This window comes from Hyperolius riggenbachi, chromosome 7 (assembly GCF_040937935.1).
Source record: "Hyperolius riggenbachi isolate aHypRig1 chromosome 7, aHypRig1.pri, whole genome shotgun sequence".
Lineage (NCBI taxonomy): Eukaryota > Metazoa > Chordata > Amphibia > Anura > Hyperoliidae > Hyperolius > Hyperolius riggenbachi.
In genome coordinates, this window is record NC_090652.1 from 324,230,615 (window position 1) to 324,254,248 (window position 23,634).

The 23,634-nt window shown below is 53.0% G+C and overlaps 1 protein-coding gene across 1 annotated transcript in view; it reads right to left on the reverse strand.

Annotated features, from left to right (window-relative positions):
* Positions 1-10,110: 10,110 nt before the first annotated feature.
* The window catches only part of DBI (diazepam binding inhibitor, acyl-CoA binding protein), a 31,744-nt gene continuing 18,220 nt past the window's right edge, over positions 10,111-23,634 (reverse strand). The window contains exons 3-4 of the mRNA XM_068246331.1: positions 18,887-18,949; positions 10,111-10,249 (exon numbers count right to left, since the gene is read on the reverse strand). Coding sequence (XP_068102432.1) covers positions 10,176-10,249; positions 18,887-18,949 — 137 coding nt within the window. The 3' untranslated portion in view covers positions 10,111-10,175. The remainder of the gene's footprint in view (positions 10,250-18,886; positions 18,950-23,634) is intronic.

Consider the following 23,634-nt stretch of genomic DNA (forward strand, 5'->3'; position numbering starts at 1 on the left):
TAATGAGCCTTCCCTCTCCTCTCCCGGTGCCCGGTCCAGCGCAGGATCCCCCGTAGCAGCATTCGACCAGTTCGGTCAAATACTGCCACTTCCGCAGTCGAAGGGAGCTTTCAGAAGGCTTCGGGAGCACTCGGGCTCCCAAAGACGGGCCGCTCCATACTACGCATGCGTGAGCGCCCTCTATGATGCACTCACGCGTACGTAGTATGGAGCGGCCCGTCTTCGGAAGCCCGAGTGCTCCCGAAGACCTCCGAAGTCCCTGCGGCGGCGGACGCGAACGGGGGAGCCAGCGCAGCACCGAGGGCACCGGGGGAGGAGAGGGAAGGACCGAGCCTTCCCTCTCCTTAGGTGAGTATCTGACTTTTTTATTTTTAAATTGGTAACCATTGGCTTTAAGCCAAGCAAGCATCCAGAACCGCTGGTTTATAGCAAGCATATAGCTTTAAGTTTTACACAGCCATATGAAACCCACATGTAGACAGCCTGTTTTGGACTTTTGGTCCTCATCAGTACATAGCAGGGATTGATATGGCTGTATGAGATAGGGCTTGGACCAGTACAACAGAGTGACCAAGCAGCTCAGTGTGACCCAAACTACTAGTAATGTATAGGAGGATAAAAGGGACCAAAAAGCCCTCCTACTAAAAAAGCAAAGCTTGGTGTAATTGCCTTCTTAAAACAGAAGGACATTTGCAATAATAAATGATAATAATAATGATTAATAATTGATTGCTGGCATAGATACAACGTTTCGGAGGACTAACCTCCTTTATCAAGTATCACCAGCATCTGAAATACATACAACACATTGCAGTTTATATACATCATGGTTTCAACAATAGCCAATCAGCTGTGCAGTGTCGCATTATAGCGACCAATCCCCTTACGTCCGACACGTGGACCTTGTGGGGAACTGCTACTTACTATGCACAAGCTGTATGCTCCAATCGCTGAGCAGCAAAGACAGCGCGCCATGTGCCGCAAAGAGGCGGGGACAGCTCAGTCGCCCGCACCGCCGACCAGTACGGATGCTTGTCCAGATGACATCATACCAGGCCACGCCTCTAGACAGAAGCGGACCTGACAGGGGACTGCACTCCGTAAGGCGGAAAAGTTTCCGCCTCTGGACAGCGTCATAAGAGGGGCGAGCCAGTCACTAGCTCACCCCTCCCACCGTCGCCAGGCAACCAGTTGGGACGCCCACATCCAGCGCGCACGGCGCTGTTAACCTCAGAGCTCCATCGACATCACGCAGAGATAACGAAGAAGAGAGACCACATAGTCATTTCAGTAATAGATCAATAGACTAGTAGATGACTAAATATTTAAGAGGGGCATCATACGCAGCAAGAAGGAATAAAAGATGGCTGATGATATAAATGGCATCCTATGATACTCCCTGTTCATACCTCTAGGTTCAAGTGTATCTAACCTACGTATCCAAACAGCTTCCCTATATAATAACTTTTTAATCCTAAGCCATTCAGGAACTTGGCAATAAGAGTATCATTATTAAGCAGGCGGATGGGGGGGGGGGGGGGGGGGGGTGTTAGGGGCAGTTGTGGTCATGGATCTGGTTGATTGTAGGGATGAAGTTTATCGATTGTTGTTTGGTGTTACCACGTATGCTAAATTGGAACAAGATCCGACTAAGTTATTTCAGGATAAAATTCTGAGGTTACTAAAGAATGCAGTTGATAGTGAGATTATAGACGACAAGCTTATGGAATATTTAATTCAACGTGACCCGATTGTTCCAGTTTTTTACATCTGCCCGAAAATCCATAAGAGTCTATCCCGGCCACTGGGACGGCCCATTGTGGCCAGGATAGACTCTATATTTTCTCCTATAGCTCGCTACTTGGATGTTGTGTTACGACCTTATGTGGTGTCGGGTAAATCGTATTTGAGGGATACGACCATGTTCATTGATACGATGAAAAAGCTGCCTGAGATTCCAGAGGGGGCATTGTTGGTGACGTTGGACGTAGAGAGCCTCTACACCTCCATCCCACATGATGGGGGTGTAGAGGCTGTCGAACCTGTGCTTATGTGTGCCTCTGATTTCTATAGAAAGCAGGTTACATTTTTATGTGATCTGTTACATCTGCTGTTAATGTGCAATTATTTCCTGGTTGAGGACCAATTCTTTCTCGAGCTGCGGGGCACAGCGATGGGCTGGAATGTGGCCCCATCCTACGCTAATATTTTCATGAATACATATGAGGAGACATTTGTTTATACTGATGAGATATTTACTAATAATGCCCTCTGTTGGCTTCGTTTCATAGATGATGTCTTCTGCGTGTGGAGGGGGCCACATTCAAGCCTGCAACAATTTGTTGAGGATCTTCATATACAACGTCCAGCTATACGTCTCACTCTAGTGACACTCGGGAGGTGAGCTTTCTGGACACAATAATGCGTGTCACTGGAGGTAGGTTGGGCACAGACCTAACCTACCGACACTAATTCCACATTGTGTTTTGACAGCTTTCACCCGATTGCCACTAAACGATCTATTCCAGCAAGTCAGTTCCAGAGAGTGAGTAGAATTCTAGAGAATGAACAACTCAGAGAAAACCGATTAGATTAGACGCAGGACAGATTTAGTAGGAGACAGTATCCACAACGATTGCTTAGTAAAGCAAGGACTAATATTGGAATACATAGAGGTTGTCATGCTTATCGTAGAACAGCTAGTTATAAGAGAGTATCATTTGTGAGTCAATTCAATGTATATAGTGATGCTATAGAGGGCATCATACGCAGCAATTGGAATATTCTTAAAACAGCCTTTCCTCATATTGAGGGGTTTCAGAATTGTCCGTTGATGTCATATAAACGTGCTCCAACATTGCGAGTGCGCCGACATGGGCACCCAGAGGGTTAGGGGTGCGGTGTCGGCTCGTCCCAATGGTACATATCCCTGTTTGAGTTGTGTCCACTGTCATAGTGTTATCAAGGGAGAGCATATTTGTCATCCACATTTGGGTACTAGATTTAAGATTAGTGGACAATTTGACTGTAATTCACGTTATGCCCATGTGGCCTGCTCTATATTGGGCAGACCACACGACCTATGAAAGTTAGACTATCAGCACATAAGAGTACAATTAGAAACCATACTAATCAACTGGCAGTCCCTTCCCACTTTAGTCAAGCAAATCATTCTGTAAGCCAGCGACGGTTCCAATTATTAGAGCAGGTCCTGCCACCCAGACGCGGGGGCGATAGGATGACAAAGTTATTATGCAGGGAAGCTGTCTGGATACGTAGGTTAGATACACTTGAACCTAGAGGTATGAACAGGGAGTATGATAGGATGCCATTTATATCATCAACAATCTTTTATTCCTTCTTGCTGCGTATGATGCCCCCCTTAAATATTTAGTCATCTACTAGTCTATTGATCTATTACTGAAATGACTATGTGGTCTCTCCTCTTCCTTATCTCTGCGTGATGTCGATGTAGCTCTGAGGATAACAGCGCCGTGCGCGCTGGATGTGGGCGTCCCAACTGGTTGCCTGGCGACGGTGGGAGGGGTGAGCTAGTGACTGGCTCGCCCCTCTTATGACGCTGTCCAGAGGCGGAAACTTTTCCCCCTTACGGAGTGCAGTCCCCTGTCAGGTCCGCTTCTGTCTAGAGGCGTGGCCTGGTATGATGTCATCTGGACAAGCATCCGTACTGGTCGGCGGTGCGGGCGACTGAGCTGTCCCCGCCTCCTTGCGGCACACGGCGAGCTGTCTTTGCTGCTCAGCGATTGGAGCGTACAGCTTGTGCATAGTAAGTAGCAGTTCCCCATAAGGTCCGCGTGTCGGACGTAAGGGGATTGGTCGCTATAATGCGACACTGCACAGCTGATTGGCTATTGTTGAAACCATGATGTATATAAACTGCAATGTGTTGTATGTATTTCAGATGCTGGTGATACTTGATAAAGGAGGTTAGTCCTCCGAAACGTTGCATCTATGCCAGCAATCATTTATTAAAGTGAAAGGGCAATTATCAGATGGTGCTGGATTTCATCTTTACATACTGAGGAATAGTCCTTTATTCCAGGCCAATCGGATTGTTATTTTTTACTGGAGTGCATACTACTTCTACTACTACAGAGCTAAAGTCTATGAACTATTGACCCTTTTTATCTCCTTCCTGCTCTCGGAAGCCATTTTCTGCTAGGAAAGTGTTTTATAGTTGGAATTTCTTATCAGTGAGGGTCACACTGTAGTCACTTCCTGTCTGAGTCAGGACTGAGTCAGCCACTTACGTACCTGATATTTAACTCTTTCAGGCAGAGAAAGAAAAAAAGGAACACAGCCTAGTTATTAGTGTGCTAGGCACTGTACATACACATCTATCTCATCATGTCACTTCGGGTGTCCTTTAAATCACTTCACTGGTTACCCATAAAATGGAAGAATCCTCTTCAAAATTCATACATATGAAATCAGCGCCGGGAGACTTGGGCGCAGGATACAGCCGATGTACGGTCCTGGCCGTGATAATTACTATTCCCCCTCCAGGTCCACGTGGATGGTGGGAAATGATGTAAATCGGCCTCCAGATATTGCTGGCGGATGAATTCGTGTTTTAAAAGCAACTGCAGCTCCGTCTTCTGACTGCGCCAAAGTTACTGACTGTGCGCCGGTAATTCCTATTACAGTCTATGGTGGCGCCGGCTGTGCCCAAATCTCCTGCGCTGTTATTACAGCGCTCCCTTCCAAACCAGCATGCTAACATTGAAATCCGTACACGACCTCGGCTCCGGATACCTGACCGATTTGTTGCAACTGCGTCACACCTCCACAACCTCAGATCAGCAGCATCTCATAACCTGACCACCGCCAGAGTCCAGAGCCTTCCCTCATGCTGCACTTACCCTTTGGCACACCTTGCCACATCTAATCCAGACAGTTCCAGCCCTGGACACATTTAAATCAAAACTGAAGAGGCACCTGTTCAGTCCGGCATGTATGATTACTTTCCCCTGTATACATCACTATGTAATGATCTGAGACCAGCTTATGTGCTTCGGACAAAAGCGCTTTACAAATGTTACATTGCTGTGGGGTGTTTATGTCACAAAAGGATGTCAGCCATTTATAGAAAGAAGACAAATGTAAATTCCTCAGAAGTTTGGGGAGCATTAAAGAGACTCTGAAGTGAGTCTAAATTCACTTTAACTTGTAGCCAGAAGCAGAACTATAAGCCCTGCCAAACCGCCGCTATCCCGCAGTAAAACGAGGGGTTTATATCCCCCCAAACCCCTCTCCTAACTCCGGGGAGCGCTTCCTGATGAGGCAGAGCTTATGGCTGTAGCTCTGCCTCTTAGCGCATCAATCCCCACTGATCGCCACCTCTCCCCGCCCCTCTGTCTGCCTTCACAGAGAGGGGCGGGGAGAGGCGGAAATCTGCGCGGCGATTGACACGCATGGAGGCAGAGCTTATGGCTGTAACCAGGGCCGGGCCGAGGCATAGGCCGGAGAGGCTCCAGCCTCAGGGCGCAGTGTAGGAGGGGGCGCACAATTCATTCAGCTGTCATTCCTAATTGTGTTTGATGCAAAAAGAAATAAGAAAAGGAGATACATGGAAGTGACTACAAGCCATATAACTAGATATTAAGGTGTTGGGGAGGTTGTGGGCCCTGTGGCGCCTCTTAGTCTAATAGCAATCAGTGTGTGATGGCTGGGGTGGGAGGGATGGAGGGGCGCACTTTGGTGCCTCAGCCTTGGGTGCTGGAGGACCTTGTCCCGGCTCTGGCTGTAACTCTGACTCAACGCATCAATCCCCGCTGATCGCCGCCTCTCCCCGCCCCTCTTAATCTTCCTTCACTGAGAGAGGCGGGGAGAGGCGGAGATCCGCACAGTGGATTGACACACATGGAGGCAGAGCTGCAGCTGAAAGCTCTGCCTCCCCAAGAAAGTTGTGGATTTTGCAGGGGGGATTTGGGGGGGGGGGTATAAACCACTTGTTTTGCAGCGGGATAGCAGCGGTTTAGCAGGGCTTATAGTTCTTAACATGGCTACAAGTTAAAGTGAATTTAAACTCACTTCAGAGTCTCTTTAAGGTGGCCGCCGTTTATCACTAGACTGGCCGATCGATTATACAAGTCGATAAATAAATCTGTATCACCAAGAGCATTCCCGTATAAATGTGACCCCCCCGTGTGTGTTTATACATTTCTTTTCCTTTGACACCCACTGCAGAGTGCCCGCCCATCTCTAGAACCCCTCCATTACCAGTATACACGCAGCAGGTGGCGCACATGTGACATCACAACATGCCAGGCACACTCCTCCCCCCCCAATCACGTTCCCACGGCTGGGAGTGTTCTGTGCATGCACCGTACTACTGCGCAGGATGCTTCTAGGGACAGAAATGCAACAGAGAAGCGCGCTTAGCCAGGCCGCACATGCACGACAAAGCTAGGATTTCAGGACGTATTGCAGCGCACAGGAGCCAGCAGCCTTAAGGGACCCGCATGCAAGAATAGAACCTGAGATGGCTGACATCACAGGTGCACTTTAAGTTTAGATGAGAGATTAGAGATCGGAATACAGTATATATGGTATGCTAATGCTTAAGAGTTAGAATGTCCCAACGCATTCTAAGAAGGTTCACTGGAACCTCTTATCAGTTGGGTTCTAGTGCATAGATCTGAAAATGGCACTAGCCTTTTCTCTATCAGATATAGCAAAGGTAGAGGCCTTTTTCTGCAAGGTGGCAGGGCTACACGCTGGAACCAGACAGATATGGGACTTCGGTGAATCTAAAAAGGTGGCCACACACCATACAATTTTTTAAATATCTGTTCAATTTAAGCATTGCAATCAATTTTTCTGACTGATTGGTCATATTTTTGAAATGTTACAATGTACCACACACCTATGTTAAATTTTTTCCTCAATTATGATAAAGATGATTGTAAACTCAGAGAAAATTGCTAGGGTATGTATATTAATAAATTACCAATCCAACACACACCATACAATCTTTAGTAGAAATTGAAGAGAAATATCTGGCATTCTGGATCGATTTACAATCGCAAAAATGGGAAATCTCATTGGATTTATCTAGGGCTGTGGAGTTGGAGTCGAGGAGTCGAAGTAGGGGCAAATTTAGGCACCCGGAATTGGAGTCGTTGATTTCATAAACTGAGGAGTTGGAGTCGGATAATTTTTGTAAAAAAATCCACAGCCCTGTTAAGTATTAGACTAAGGAGTCTGAGCAATTTTGGGTACCCAGAGTCGGAGTTGGAGTCGTGGTTTCATAAACTGAGGAGTTGGAAGATTTTTTGTACCAACTCCACAGCCCTGGATTTTTCAGTGGAAGGAAAAAAAAAAAAAAAAACACCCTTTCAATTTTTCGAGAGACTTTTTTTTTTAAATCAAATTACTGTAAAATTGGATTGTTTTATTGTATGGTCTAAAGGTGGCCACTAAGATACAATCTTTTCCATCCAATCTTACCATTTTCTATGTAATATAAGGGAACTGCATTAAGTATCCGTTCATTATATTCACTCAGTTTACTCTTCTACTACAGAGATTTGTTAAAATTGGATGAAAAGGATTGGACCGATTGTGGGCACCCTTATACAGACGACATACTGGGGCATCCACATTGGCAATGACAGGCCGGCATGGCTGACAGGATAGAGTGTCAGCTTCCTGGCCAGGAGCTTTTTGTTCCCAAAACCAGATGCTCTGTTAATATAGCTTGAAGCTTTCTAAGCATTGGCAGTGATGAGTAGCTTTTTATGTGATATACTTTCAGTCAACAAGATTGTAATATGCAAAGGAGAGGAATCCGGATTGTTGTACAGAGTCCGCAGCTCTGGAGAGATATAGAAACCGGTGCCCACAAGCCTTGCTGCATTTACTGGAGGAGACCTCAGGCCCGGTACACACTATGGGGGAGATCCATCAAGCTGCGCTGCTAATGACAGGAGCGCGAGCTCAGCGCATGCTATACCGCGGTAGTACAGCTAGTGTGCGCTGTAACTTACACACACTCCTCCAACCCAACAGCCGTTCCACTGAACCTGCCCTTTGCCCGGCGGGCCCAGAGGCTATAATGGGCGTCACGTGACAGGCAGCCTATTGGGCCAATCAAAGCGCTGGGATCACGTACATGAAAGCCACTGGATCCACTAGCGCTCAAGGCGGAGTCAGTGGAGCAGCCGTTAGAAGGAGTGAGCGCTTTGTGCACACTACACTGCACTGCACGCTCACACTACCCATATGTTACCAGTGCACACTACACTGCACTACCACAGCATAACATGCGCTGCGCTCACACTACCCATATGTTACCAGTGCACACTACACTGCACTACCACAGCACAACATGCGCTGCACTCACACTACCCATGTTACCAGTGCACACTACACTGCACTACCGAAGCATAGCCTGTGCTGAGCTCACACTACCCATATGTTACCAGTGCACACTGCACTACCGCAGCATAGCATGCTGCGCTCACACTACCCATGTGTTACCAGTGCACACTACACTGCACTACCGCAGCATAGCATGCTGCGCTCACACTACCCATATGTTACCAGTGCACACTACACTGCACTACCACAGCATAGCATGCTGCGCTCACACTACACTGCACTACCACAGCATAGCATGTGCTGCGCTCACACTACCCATGTTACCAGTGCACACTACACTACCACAGCATAGCATGTGCTGCGTTCACACTACCCATATGTTACAAGTGCACACTACACTGCACTACCACAACATAGCATGTGCTGCGCTCACACTACCCATATGTTACCAGTGCACACTACACAGCACTACCGCAGCATAGCATGCACTGCACTCACACTACCCATGTTACCAGTGCACACTACACTGCACTACCACAGCATAGCATGCTGCGCTCACACTACACTGCACTACCACAGCATAGCATGTGCTGCGCTCACACTACACCGCACTACCGCAGCATTGCATGTGCTGCGCTCACACTACCCATATGTTACCAGTGCACACTACACTGCACTACCACAACATAGCATGCGCTGCGCTCACACTACCCATATGTTACCAGTGCACACTACACAGCATTACCGCAGCATAGCATGTGCTGTGCTCACACTACCCATATGTTACCAGTGCACACTACACTACCACAACATAGCATGTGCTGCGCTCACACTACCCATATGTTACCAGTGCACACTACACTGCACTACCACAGCATAGCATGTGCTGCACTCACACTACCCATATGTTACCAGTGTACACTACACTACCGCAGCATAGCATGTGCTGCGCTCACACTACCCATATGTTACCAGTGCACACTACACTGCACTACCACAGCATAGCATGTGCTGTGCTCACACTACCCATATGTTACCAGTGTACACTACACTACCGAAGCATAGCATGCGCTGCGCTCACACTACCCATGTTACCAGTGCACACTACACTGCACTACCACAGCATAGCATGTGCTGCGTTCACACTACCCATATGTTACCAGTGCACACTACACTACCGCAGCATAGCATGTGCTGCACTCACACTACCCATATGTTACCAGTGCACACTACACTGCACTACCGCAGCATAGCATGTGCTGCACTCACACTACCCATATGTTACCAGTGCACACTACACTGCACTACCACAGCATAGCATGTGCTGCACTCACACTACCCATATGTTACCAGTGCACACTACACTACCGCAGCATAGCATGCGCTGCGCTCACACTACCCATATGTTACCAGTGCACACTACACTACCGCAGCATAGCATGCGCTGTGCTCACACTACCCATATGTTACCAGTGCACACTACACTACCACAGCATAGCATGCGCTGTGCTCACACTACCTATATGTTACCAGTGCACACTACACTGCACTACCACAGCATAGCATGTGCTGCGCTCACACTACCCATATGTTACTAGTGCACACTACACTGCACTACCATAGCATAGCATGCTGCGCTCACACTACCCATATGTTACTGGAGTGTAAACTCCCTTTCCCTCCTCCCATAGCCCCTCCCCCTCCCATAGCCCCTCCCCCTCCCATAGCCCCTCCCCATGGAGACACATGACACGGGGGCCACACTGAAAAGTAACAAGAGATTTATTAGCAGGAGTTGAACCGTTACAGACGCGGATCCTTCCACCATTTCAGCCGCAATATTTCGGCTTCAGCTCTTCCACCAGCTTGATGTACGCGGCCCGAGCGTCCGCCTGCGACACACCTGCAATCAGGAGAAACAGCCAATCACAAGAGGGGAAGGGGGAGGAGTCACCTGCCTGCGCACTTTCCTCAGCCAATAGCATGGTCAAAAACATGTTCCACTCATCAGTGTGTCGCTTGTGATTACAGGAAGACATTATATGGTGCCTGGATTGACCAGCTCCCCATGCCTAACCTGGTACAGGGAGATGTGCAGCCAATCCACCACCTTGCTGTGCTGCCACCTCTACACAAACCCCTCTCCCTGCCTCCCCCCCACTACTACTACCCCTCCACAAACCTCTCACCCCCCTACATCCCCTCCTGCCTGCCCACGCACCAACCCCCCCCCCCCCCCCAGCCTGCACAAACCCCTCTCCCTGCCTCCCCCCCCCCCTCACTACTGCCCCTCCACAAACTTCTCCCAACACCCCCCCATACCCTTCTCCCTGCCTCCCCCCCCCCACTACTACTACCCCTCCACAAACGACTCACCCCACTACATCCCCTCCTACTGCCTGCCCCCCCCCCCCCTCCAGCCTCCACAAACCCCTCCACCTGCCTGCCCCCCACAAACCTCTCCCACTACATCCCCTCCTACTGCCTGCTCCCGCCCCCCCCATCCCTCCAGCCTCCACAAACCCCTCCACCTGCCCGCCTCTCGCTACTACCCCTCCACAAACTTCTCCCAACACCCCCCCATACCCCTGTCCTCCTCCCCCCCCCCCCTCCACTACAACCCCACCATATCCCAAAATTCACAAAAAAGCTTTTTTGGCAGGACTAGATACATTTAGCATTGCAAAAGCAAAACCTTAGCATGGGAGGTGGTGGCTATGGGAATAATGGAAGGGTATAAGGGTGTTAGGGTATACTTATGAGGGTGTGGAGGATATAAGGGACAGTATGGGGGGGGGGGGGGGGTTTGATTGAGGAGGGTGTAGGGGGGGGTATACAGTGCATGTGGTATCAGGTTCCTCTCCGTTGGTGGCAGGCCGTGACATATCGGGCAGCTATTTGCACAGTTTTTTCCTCTTCCCCCAGTAGGATGTAGAGTTTCCTCTCCTCATCTGTGAAGGTTAAATCCTGGATGTGGGCGGAGAGTCTCTGGAAGTGGGCGGTCCTCACAGGTGCGTATTTGCTGCAGTGTAGCAGGAAGTGGGCTTCATCCTCCAGGACCCCCTGGTCACATTGCCTGCACAGTCTCTCCTCCCGGGGCTTCCATGTCTGTCTGTGTTGTCCTGTCTTTCTCCAGGCTGTGGGCACTCAGACGGTACAGGCTCAAGGCCTGTCTGTCTTTGTGGTGGTGTAGCCTCTCCAGATATGGAGCCATTGTGTACTCCCTCTGTAGTGATTGGTAGACAGTGAGTTTCTGGGAGTTCTTTATGTCACTTCTCCATTCCTCTATATATTGTTCCTTGCAGCTTTCTATAGTCTGTTTTATTTGGGCTTTTGTCAGCCTGTGTTGGTGGCCTTGGCTGGGCTGGCTGCTGATGCTTTGCTTGAGAGCGCGTGGTATGGCCTCGCCCCCCTGGCTCAGTGAGGCTTTATGGTGGTAAGTGCTGGGGTTGCTGCTCTGTATAAGCGCCCAGTATGAGAGCGCCCTCTGCTGGATAGTCAGCCATAGTGGTATGGCCTCGCCCCCCTGGCTCAGTGAGGCTTTATGGTGGTAAGTGCTGGGGTTGCTGCTCTGTATATGCGCCCAGTATGAGAGCGCCCTCTGCTGGATAGTCTGCCATAGTGGTATGGCCTCGCCCCCCCCTGGCTCAGTGAGGCTTTATGGTGGTAAGTGCTGGGGTTGCTGCTCTGTATATGTGTGCCCAGTATGAGAGCGCCCTCTGCTGGATAGTCAGCCATAGTGGTATGGCCTCGCCCCCCTGGCCCAGTGAGGCTTTATGGTGGTAAGTGCTGGGGTTGCTGCTCTGTATATGCGGCCAGTATGAGAGCGCCCTCTGCTGGATAGTCAGCCATAGTGGTATGGCCTCGCCCCCCTGGCTCAGTGAGGCTTTATGGTGGTAAGTGCTGGGGCTGCTGTGTGTGCACCCAGTATGAGAGTGCCCTCTGCTGGATAGTCAGCCATAATGGTATGGCCTCGCCCCCCTGGCTCAGTGAGGCTTTATGGTGGTAAGTGTTGGGGTTGCTGCTCTGTATATGTGTGCCCAGTATGAGAGCGCCCTCTGCTGGATAGTCAGCCATAGTGGTATGGCCTCGCCCCCCTGGCTCAGTGAGGCTTTATGGTGGTAAGTGCTGGGGTTGCTGCTCTGTATATGTGTGCCCAGTATGAGAGCGCCCTCTGCTGGATAGTCAGCCATAGTGGTATGGCCTCGCCCCCCTGGCTCAGTGAGGCTTTATGGTGGTAAGTGTTGGGGCTGCTGCTCTGTATGTGTGCCCAGTATGAGAGCGCCCTCTTCTGGATAGTCAGCCATAGTGGTATGGCCTCGCCCCCCTGGCTCAGTGAGGCTTTATGGTGGTAAGTGCTGGGGATGCTGCTCTGTATATGCGGCCAGTATGAGAGCGCCCTCTGCTGGATAGTCAGCCATAGTGGTATGGCCTCGCCCACCTGGCTCAGTGAGGCTTTATGGTGGTAAGTGCTGGGGCTGCTGCTCTGTATATGGGCCCAGTATGAGAGCGCCCTCTGCTGGATAGTCAGCCATAGTGGTATGGCCTCGCCCACCTGGCTCAGTGAGGCTTTATGGTGGTAAGTGGTGGGGCTGCTGCTCTGTATATGCGCCCAGTATGAGAGCGCCCTCTGCTGGATAGTCAGCCATAGTGGTATGGCCTCGCCCCCCTGGCTCAGTGAGGCTTTATGGTGGTAAGTGCTGAGACTGCTGCTCTGTATATGCGCCCAGTATGAGAGCGCCCTCTGCTGGATAGTCAGCCATAGTGGTATGGCCTCGCCCACCTGGCTCAGTGAGGCTTTATGGTGGTAAGTGCTGGGGTTGCTGCTCTGTATATGCGCCCAGTATGAGAGCGCCCTCTGCTGGATAGTCAGCCATAGTGGTATGGCCTCGCCCCCCTGGCTCAGTGAGGCTTTATGGTGGTAAGTGCTGGGGCTGCTGCTCTGTATATACGCCCAGTATGAGAGCGCCCTCTGCTGGATAGTCAGCCATAGTGGTATGGCCTCACCCCCCTGGCTCAGTGAGGCTTTATGGTGGTAAGTGCTGGGGTTGCTGCTCTGTATATGTGCCCAGTATGAGAGCGCCCTCTGCTGGATAGTCAGCCATAGTGATATGGCCTCGGCTCCCTGGCTCAGTGAGGCTTTATGGTGGTAAGTGCTGGGGCTGCTGCTCTGTATATGCGGCCAGTATGAGAGAGCCCTCTGCTGGATAGTCAGCCATAGTGGTATGGCCTCGCCCCCCTGGCTCAGTGAGGCTTTATGGTGGTAAGTGCTGGGGTTGCTGCTCTGTATATGCGGCCAGTATGAGACCGCCCTCTGCTGGATAGTCAGCCATAGTGGTATGGCCTCGCCCCCCTGGCTCAGTGAGGCTTTATGGTGGTAAGTGCTGGGGTTGCTGCTCTGTATATGTGCCCAGTATGAGAGTGCCCTCTACTGGATAGTCAGCCATAGTGGTATGGCCTCGCCCCCCTGGCTCAGTGAGGCTTTATGGTGGCAAGTGCTGGGGTTGCTGCTCTGTATATGCGCCCAGTATGAGAGCGCCCTCTGCTGGATAGTCAGCCATAGTGATATGGCCTCGGCTCCCTGGCTCAGTGAGGCTTTATGGTGGTAAGTGCTGGGGTTGCTGCTCTGTATATGTGGCCAGTATGAGAGCGCCCTCTGCTGGATAGTCAGCCATAGTGGTATGGCCTCGCCCCCCTGGCTCAGTGAGGCTTTATGGTGGTAAGTGCTGGGGTTGCTGCTCTGTATATGTGGCCAGTATGAGAGCGCCCTCTGCTGGATAGTCAGCCATAGTGGTATGGCCTCGCCCACCTGGCTCAGTGAGGCTTTATGGTGGTAAGTGGTGGGGCTGCTGCTCTGTATATGCGCCCAGTATGAGAGCGCCCTCTGCTGGATAGTCAGCCATAGTGATATGGCCTCGGCTCCCTGGCTCAGTGAGGCTTTATGGTGGTAAGTGCTGGGGTTGCTGCTCTGTATATGCGCCCAGTATGAGAGCGCCCTCTGCTGGTCAGTCAGCCATAGTGGTATGGCCTCGCCCCCCTGGCTCAGTGAGGCTTTATGGTGGTAAGTGCCGGGGGTTGCTGCTCTGTATATGCGGCCAGTATGAGAGCGCCCTCTGCTGGTCAGTCAGCCATAGTGGTATGGCCTCGCCCCCCTGGCTCAGTGAGGCTTTATGGTGGTAAGTGTTGGGGTTGCTGCTCTGTATATGTGCCCAGTATGAGAGTGCCCTCTACTGGATAGTCAGCCATAGTGGTATGGCCTCGCCCCCCTGGCTCAGTGAGGCTTTATGGTGGTAAGTGCTGGGGCTGCTGCTCTGTATGTGTACCCAGTATGAGAGCGCCCTCTGCTGGATAGTCAGCCATAGTGGTATGGCCTCGCCCCCCTGGCTCAGTGAGGCTTTATGGTGGTAAGTGCTGGGGTTGCTGCTCTGTATATGCGCCCAGTATGAGAGCGCCCTCTGCTGGATAGTCAGCCATAGTGGTATGGCCTCGCCCCCCTGGCTCAGTGAGGCTTTATGGTGGTAAGTGCCGGGGCTGCTGCTCTGTATATGCGCCCAGTATGAGAGCGCCCTCTGCTGGATAGTGTGCCATAGTGGTATGGCCTCGCCCCCCTGGCTCAGTGAGGCTTTATGGTGGTAAGTGCCGGGGGTTGCTGCTCTGTATATGTGCCCAGTATGAGAGTGCCCTCTACTGGATAGTCAGCTTTAGTGGTATGGCCTCGCCACCCTGGCTCAATGAGGCTTTATGGTGGCAAGTGCTGGGGTTGCTGCTCTGTATATGCGGCCAGTATGAGAGCGCCCTCTGCTGGATAGTCAGCCTTGCCTCGCCCCCCTGGCTCAGTGAGGCTTTATGGTGGTAAGTGCTGGGGTTGCTGCTCTGTATATGTGGCCAGTATGAGAGCGCCCTCTGCTGGATAGTCAGCCATAGTGGTATGGCCTCGCCCACCTGGCTCAGTGAGGCTTTATGGTGGTAAGTGCTGGGGCTGCTGCTCTGTATATGGGCCCAGTATGAGAGCGCCCTCTGCTGGATAGTCAGCCATAGTGGTATGGCCTCGCCCACCTGGCTCAGTGAGGCTTTATGGTGGTAAGTGCTGGGGCTGCTGCTCTGTATGTGTACCCAGTATGAGAGCGCCCTCTGCTGGATAGTCAGCTTTAGTGGTATGGCCTCGCCACCCTGGCTCAGTGAGGCTTTATGGTGGTAAGTGCTGGGGTTGCTGCTCTGTATATGCATCCAGTATGAGAGCGCCCTCTGCTGGATAGTCAGCCATAGTGGTATGGCCTCGCCCCCTGGCTCAGTGAGGCTTTATGGTGGTAAGTGCTGGGGCTGCTGCTCTGTATGTGTACCCAGTATGAGAGCGCCCTCTGCTGGATAGTCAGCTTTAGTGGTATGGCCTCGCCACCCTGGCTCAGTGAGGCTTTATGGTGGTAAGTGCTGGGGTTGCTGCTCTGTATATGCATCCAGTATGAGAGCGCCCTCTGCTGGATAGTCAGCCATAGTGGTATGGCCTCGCCCCCTGGCTCAGTGAGGCTTTATGGTGGTAAGTGCTGGGGCTGCTGCTCTGTATGTGTACCCAGTATGAGAGCGCCCTCTGCTGGATAGTCAGCTTTAGTGGTATGGCCTCGCCACCCTGGCTCAGTGAGGCTTTATGGTGGTAAGTGCTGGGGTTGCTGCTCTGTATATGCATCCAGTATGAGAGCGCCCTCTGCTGGATAGTCAGCCATAGTGGTATGGCCTCGCCCCCCTGGCTCAGTGAGGCTTTATGGTGGTAAGTGCCGGGGCTGCTGCTCTGTATATGCGCCCAGTATGAGAGCGCCCTCTGCTGGATAGTCAGCCATAGTGGGAACCTGCCTAGCTCTGCCCGGCAAGCTGAGTTTGAAGTGCTTCGATGGACTTGGAGGAGATACTTGCAGAACTCTAGATGGAAGATTTCTGTTGGGCTGGAGTCCCTTTTTGATTGGTCAGGGTAGGTGACCGGGCCCCATACCTCACTGCTATAGAGCAGGATTGGGGTGATGATGCTGTCGAATATCTTTGCCCTCACTCTCACTGGTGGCTTTAGGTGGTAAAGCTGTCTTCTGATGGCATAAAATGTTCTGCAGGCTTTGTCTTTCAGGGCCTGTACTGCTGGTTTAAAGCTCCCTGATTGGTTGATCTCCAGCCCCAGGTAGGTGTAGCTGTTAGTGGACACCAGTGGGGAGCCATTTAATATAAATGAGGAGGTGGGGGTTTTATTTCCATTCTTCCTCTGGAACACCATCACTTTTGTCTTCTTTGGGTTGATGGGCAGTGCCCATGTGGTACAGAAACTCTCCAATACTGACAGGCTGTCCTGTAGTCCTTTCTCTGTTGGGGAGAGCAGCACAAGGTCATCTGCATACAGCAGGGACTTCACCTCACGGTCATGCAGGAGGAGGCCTGGAGCTGGGGAGGATTCCAGGGCTAAAGCCAGTTGGTTAATGTATATGTTAAAGAGTGTTGGGCTCAGACTGCAGCTCTGCCTGACTCCTCGACCCTGCTTGAAAAACGCACTTCTCTTCCCATCTACTTTCACACTGCATTGGTTCCCAGTATATGAACTCTCGATGACATCATAGGTTTTTCCTCCTATTCTGCTCTCTAGGAGTTATAGTAAAAGGCCTGGGTGCCACACCGAGTCAAACGCCTTCTTAAAAATCAACAAAGCAAGCATGCATTTTGCCACGTGAGATGTGGACATGGGTCTTGATGAGGCTGTGCAGTGTGTATGTGGTCGGTGGTGTGGTGTATTTGGCGTGTGAGCTGTGGACATGGGTCTTGATGAGGCTGTGCAGTGTGTAGATGTGGTCGGTGGTGTGGTGTATTTGGCGTGTGAGCTGTGGACATGGGTCTTGATGAGGCTACGCAGTGTGTAGATGTGGTCGGTGCTGTAGTGTATTTTGCCGTGTGAGTAGTGGACATGGGTATGATGGGGCTGTGCAGTGTGTAGATGGGGTCGGTGGTGCGGTGTATTTTGCCCCGTGAGCTGTGGACATGGGTCTTGACGAGGCTGTGCAGTGTGTAGATGTGGTCAGTGGTGCGGTATATTTGCCACGTGAGCTGTGGACATGGGTCTTGATGAGGCTGTGCAGTGTGTAGATGTGGTCGGTGGTGCGGTGTATTTGCCGCGTGAGCTGTGGACATGGGTCTTGACGAGGCTGTGCAGTGTGTGGATGTGGTCGGTGGTGCGGTGTATTTGGCGTGTGAGCAGTGGACATGGGTATGATGGGGCTGTGCAGTGTGTAGATGTGGTCGGTGGCGCAGTATATTTGCTGCATGAGCTGTGGACATGGGTCTTGATGGGGCGGTGCAGTGTGTGGATGTGGTCGGTGGTGCGGTGCATTTGCCGTGTGAGCTGTGGACATGGGTATGATGAGGCTATGCAGTGTGTAGATGTGGTCGGTGGTGCGGTGCATTTGGCGTGTGAGCTGTGGACATGGGTATGATGAGGCTATGCAGTGTGTAGATGTGGTCGGTGGTGCGGTGCATTTGGCGTGTGAGCTGTGGACATGGGTCTTGATGGGGCTGTGCAGTGTGTGGATGTGGTCGGTGGTGTGGTGCATTTGCCGTGTGAGCTGTGGACATGGGTATGATGAGGCTGTGCAGTGTGTAGATGTGGTCGGTGGTGCGGTGCATTTGGCGTGTGAGCTGTGGACATGGGTCTTGATGGGGCTGTGCAGTGTGTGGATGTGGTCGGTGGTGCGGTGCATTTGGCGTGTGAGCAGTGGACATGGGTCTTGATGGGGCTGTGCTGTGTGTGGATGTGGTCGGTGGTGCGGTGCATTTGCCGTGTGAGCTGTGGACATGGGTCTTGATGAGGCTGTGCAGTGTGTATGTGGTCGGTGGTGTGGTGTATTTGGCGTGTGAGCTGTGGACATGGGTCTTGATGAGGCTGTGCAGTGTGTAGATGTGGTCGGTGGTGCGGTGTATTTTGCCGTGTGAGCTGTGGACATGGGTCTTGATGGGGCTGTGCAGTGCGTAGATGTGGTCGGTGGTGCAGTATATTTGCCACGTGAGCAGTGTACATGGGTCTTGATGGGACTGTGGAGTGTGTGGATGTGGTCGGTGGTGCGGTGTATTTGGCGTGTGAGCTGTGGACATGGGTATGATGAGGCTGTGCAGTGTGTAGATGTGGTCGGTGGTGTGGTGTATTTGGCGTGTGAGCTGTGGACATGGGTATGATGAGGCTGTGCAGTGTGTAGATGTGGTCAGTGGTGTGGTGTATTTGGCGTGTGAGCAGTGGACATGGGTATGATGAGGCTGTGCAGTGTGTAGATGTGGTCGGTGGTGCGGTGTATTTGGCGTGTGAGCTGTGGACATGGGTATGATGGTGCTGTGCAGTGTGTAGATGTGGTCGGTGGTGCGGTGCATGTGCCGTGTGAGCTCTCTCCCCACATCGTTACAAATCGCGCACCCACGCAACAGAACACTCAGTGATGACACTTCCTACAATAAACACGACACTGGGTGACCCGATACAGAGAGGGTGCACCCCCCACCAACACTCAGACAGACACCAGCTCCTCACCTTTCTTGGCATTCCAGGCGTCCCATTTGGCTTTTCCTTTGAAGTCCAACATCCCCGGCCGCGCTGTGGACACAGAAGATCAGAGAAGATATATAGTTAATGGCCGAACCAGAAATGAAACTCTTAACTTTCAAGCAAACAGGAAATGTGTGCAGCAATCCCATCCCTACAACACCGCGTGCCGCAGCAATCCCCTCCCTACAACACCACGTGCTGCAGCAATCCCATCCCTACATCACCGTGTGCAGCAGCAATCCCCTCCCTACAACACCACGTGCTGCAGCATACCCCTCCCTACAACACCGCGTGCTGCAGCAATCCCCTCCCTACACCACGTGCTGCAGCAATCCCCTCCCTACACCACGTGCTGCAGCAATCCCCTCCCTACACCACGTGCTGCAGCAATCCCCTCCCTACACCACGTGCTGCAGCAATCCCCTCCCTACACCACGTGCTGCAGCAATCCCCTCCCTACACCACCACGTGCTGCAGCAATCCCCTCCCTACACCACCACGTGCTGCAGCAATCCCATCACTACACCACGTGCTGCAGCAATCCCATCCCTACAACACCACGTGCTGCAGCAATCCCATCCCTACAACACCACGTGCTGCAGCAATCCCATCCCTACAACAACACATGCTGCAGCAATCCCATCCCTACACCACCACGTGCTGCAGCAATCCCATCCCTACAACACCGAATGCTGCAGCAATCCCATCCCTACAACACCGCGTGCCGCAGCAATCCCATCCCTACAACACCGCGTGCTGCAGCAATCCCATCCCTACAACACCACGTGCTGCAGCAATCCCATCCCTACAACACCGCGTGCTGCAGCAATCCCATCCCTACAACACCGCGTGCTGCAGCAATCCCATCCCTACAACACCACGTGCTGCAGCAATCCCATCCCTACACCACCGCGTGCTGCAGCAATCCCATCCCTACACCACCGCGTGCTGCAGCAATCCCATCCCTACACCACCGCGTGCTGCAGCAATCCCATCCCTACACCACCGCGTGCTGCAGCAATCCCATCCCTACACCACCGCGTGCTGCAGCAATCCCATCCCTACACCACCGCGTGCTGCAGCATACCCCTCCCTACAACACCGCGTGCTGCAGCAATCCCCTCCCTACACCACGTGCTGCAGCAATCCCCTCCCTACACCACGTGCTGCAGCAATCCCCTCCCTACACCACGTGCTGCAGCAATCCCCTCCCTACACCACGTGCTGCAGCAATCCCCTCCCTACACCACGTGCTGCAGCAATCCCCTCCCTACACCACGTGCTGCAGCAATCCCCTCCCTACACCACGTGCTGCAGCAATCCCATCCCTACAACACCACGTGCTGCAGCAATCCCATCCCTACAACACCACGTGCTGCAGCAATCCCATCCCTACAACACCACATGCCGCAGCAATCCCCTCCCTACACCATCACGTGCCGCAACAATCCCATCCCTACAACACCGCGTGCCGCAGCAATCCCATCCCTACAACACCGAATGCTGCAGCAATCCCATCCCTACAACACCACGTGCTGCAGCAATCCCATCCCTACAACACCGCGTGCTGCAGCAATCCCCTCCCTACAACACCGCGTGCTGCAACAATCCCATCCCTACAACACCACGTGCTGCAGCAATCCCCTCCCTACAACACCACGTGCTGCAGCAATCCCCTCCCTACAACACCACATGCTGCAGCAATCCCCTCTCTACAACACCGCGTGCTGCAGCAATCCCCTCCCTACAACACCGCGTGCTGCAGCAATCCCCTCCCTACAACACCGCGTGCTGCAGCAATCCCATCCCTACAACACCACATGCTGCAGCAATCCCCTCCCTACAACACCGCGTGCCGCAGCAATCCCCTCCCTACAACACCACGTGCTGCAGCAATCCCATCCCTACAACACCACGTGCTGCAGCAATCCCATCCCTACAACACCGCATGCTGCAGCAATCCCATCCCTACACCACATGCTGCAGCAATCCCATCCCTACACCACCACGTGCTGCAGCAATCCCCTCCCTACAACACCACATGCTGCAGCAATCCCATCCCTACAACACCGCGTGCCGCAGCAATCCCATCCCTACAACACTGAATGCTGCAGCAATCCCATCCCTACAACACCACGTGCTGCAGCAATCCCATCCCTACACCACCACGTGCTGCAGCAATCCCATCCCTACACCACCACGTGCTGCAGCAATCCCATCCCTACAACACCGCGTGCCGCAGCAATCCCATCCCTACAACACCGCGTGCCGCAGCAATCCCATCCCTACAACACTGAATGCTGCAGCAATCCCATCCCTACAACACCACGTGCTGCAGCAATCCCCTCCCTACACCACCACGTGCTGCAGCAATCCCATCCCTACACCACCACGTGCTGCAGCAATCCCATCCCTACAACACCGCGTGCCGCAGCAATCCCATCCCTACAACACCGCGTGCCGCAGCAATCCCATCCCTACAACACTGAATGCTGCAGCAATCCCATCCCTACAACACCACGTGCTGCAGCAATCCCCTCCCTACACCACCACGTGCTGCAGCAATCCCATCCCTACAACACCGCGTGCCGCAGCAATCCCATCCCTACAACACCGCGTGCCGCAGCAATCCCATCCCTACAACACCGCGTGCCGCAGCAATCCCATCCCTACAACACCACGTGCTGCAGCAATCCCATCCCTACAACACCACGTGCTGCAGCAATCCCATCCCTACACCACCACGTGCTGCAGCAATCCCATCCCTACAACACCGCGTGCCGCAGCAATCCCATCCCTACAACACCGCGTGCCGCAGCAATCCCATCCCTACAACACCGAATGCTGCAGCAATCCCCTCCCTACAACACCACGTGCTGCAGCAATCCCATCCCTACAACACCGAATACTGCAGCAATCCCCTCCCTACAACACCGCGTGCCGCAGCAATCCCATCCCTACACCACCACGTGCTGCAGCAATCCCCTCCCTACAACACCACATGCTGCAGCAATCCCATCCCTACAACACCGCGTGCTGCAGCAATCCCATCCCTACACCACCACGTGCTGCAGCAATCCCATCCCTACAACACCGAATGCTGCAGCAATCCCATCCCTACAACACCGCGTGCCGCAGCAATCCCATCCCTACAACACCGCGTGCTGCAGCAATCCCATCCCTACAACACCACGTGCTGCAGCAATCCCATCCCTACAACACCGCGTGCTGCAGCAATCCCATCCCTACAACACCGCGTGCTGCAGCAATCCCATCCCTACAACACCACGTGCTGCAGCAATCCCATCCCTACACCACCGCGTGCTGCAGCAATCCCATCCCTACACCACCGCGTGCTGCAGCAATCCCATCCCTACACCACCGCGTGCTGCAGCAATCCCATCCCTACACCACCGCGTGCTGCAGCAATCCCATCCCTACACCACCGCGTGCTGCAGCAATCCCATCCCTACACCACCGCGTGCTGCAGCATACCCCTCCCTACAACACCGCGTGCTGCAGCAATCCCCTCCCTACACCACGTGCTGCAGCAATCCCCTCCCTACACCACGTGCTGCAGCAATCCCCTCCCTACACCACGTGCTGCAGCAATCCCCTCCCTACACCACGTGCTGCAGCAATCCCCTCCCTACACCACGTGCTGCAGCAATCCCCTCCCTACACCACGTGCTGCAGCAATCCCCTCCCTACACCACCACGTGCTGCAGCAATCCCCTCCCTACACCACCACGTGCTGCAGCAATCCCATCACTACACCACGTGCTGCAGCAATCCCATCCCTACAACACCACGTGCTGCAGCAATCCCATCCCTACAACACCACGTGCTGCAGCAATCCCATCCCTACAACAACACATGCTGCAGCAATCCCATCCCTACAACACCACGTGCTGCAGCAATCCCATCCCTACAACACCACGTGCTGCAGCAATCCCATCCCTACAACACCACATGCCGCAGCAATCCCCTCCCTACACCATCACGTGCCGCAACAATCCCATCCCTACAACACCGCGTGCCGCAGCAATCCCATCCCTACAACACCGAATGCTGCAGCAATCCCATCCCTACAACACCACGTGCTGCAGCAATCCCATCCCTACAACACCGCGTGCTGCAGCAATCCCCTCCCTACAACACCGCGTGCTGCAACAATCCCCTCCCTACAACACCACGTGCTGCAGCAATCCCCTCCCTATAACACCACGTGCTGCAGCAATCCCCTCCCTACAACACCACATGCTGCAGCAATCCCCTCTCTACAACACCGCGTGCTGCAGCAATCCCCTCCCTACAACACCGCGTGCTGCAGCAATCCCCTCCCTACAACACCGCGTGCTGCAGCAATCCCATCCCTACAACACCACATGCTGCAGCAATCCCCTCCCTACAACACCGCGTGCCGCAGCAATCCCCTCCCTACAACACCACGTGCTGCAGCAATCCCATCCCTACAACACCACGTGCTGCAGCAATCCCATCCCTACAACACCGCATGCTGCAGCAATCCCATCCCTACACCACATGCTGCAGCAATCCCATCCCTACACCACCACGTGCTGCAGCAATCCCCTCCCTACAACACCACATGCTGCAGCAATCCCCTCCCTACAACACCACATGCTGCAGCAATCCCATCCCTACAACACCGCGTGCCGCAGCAATCCCATCTCTACAACACCGCGTGCCGCAGCAATCCCATCCCTACAACA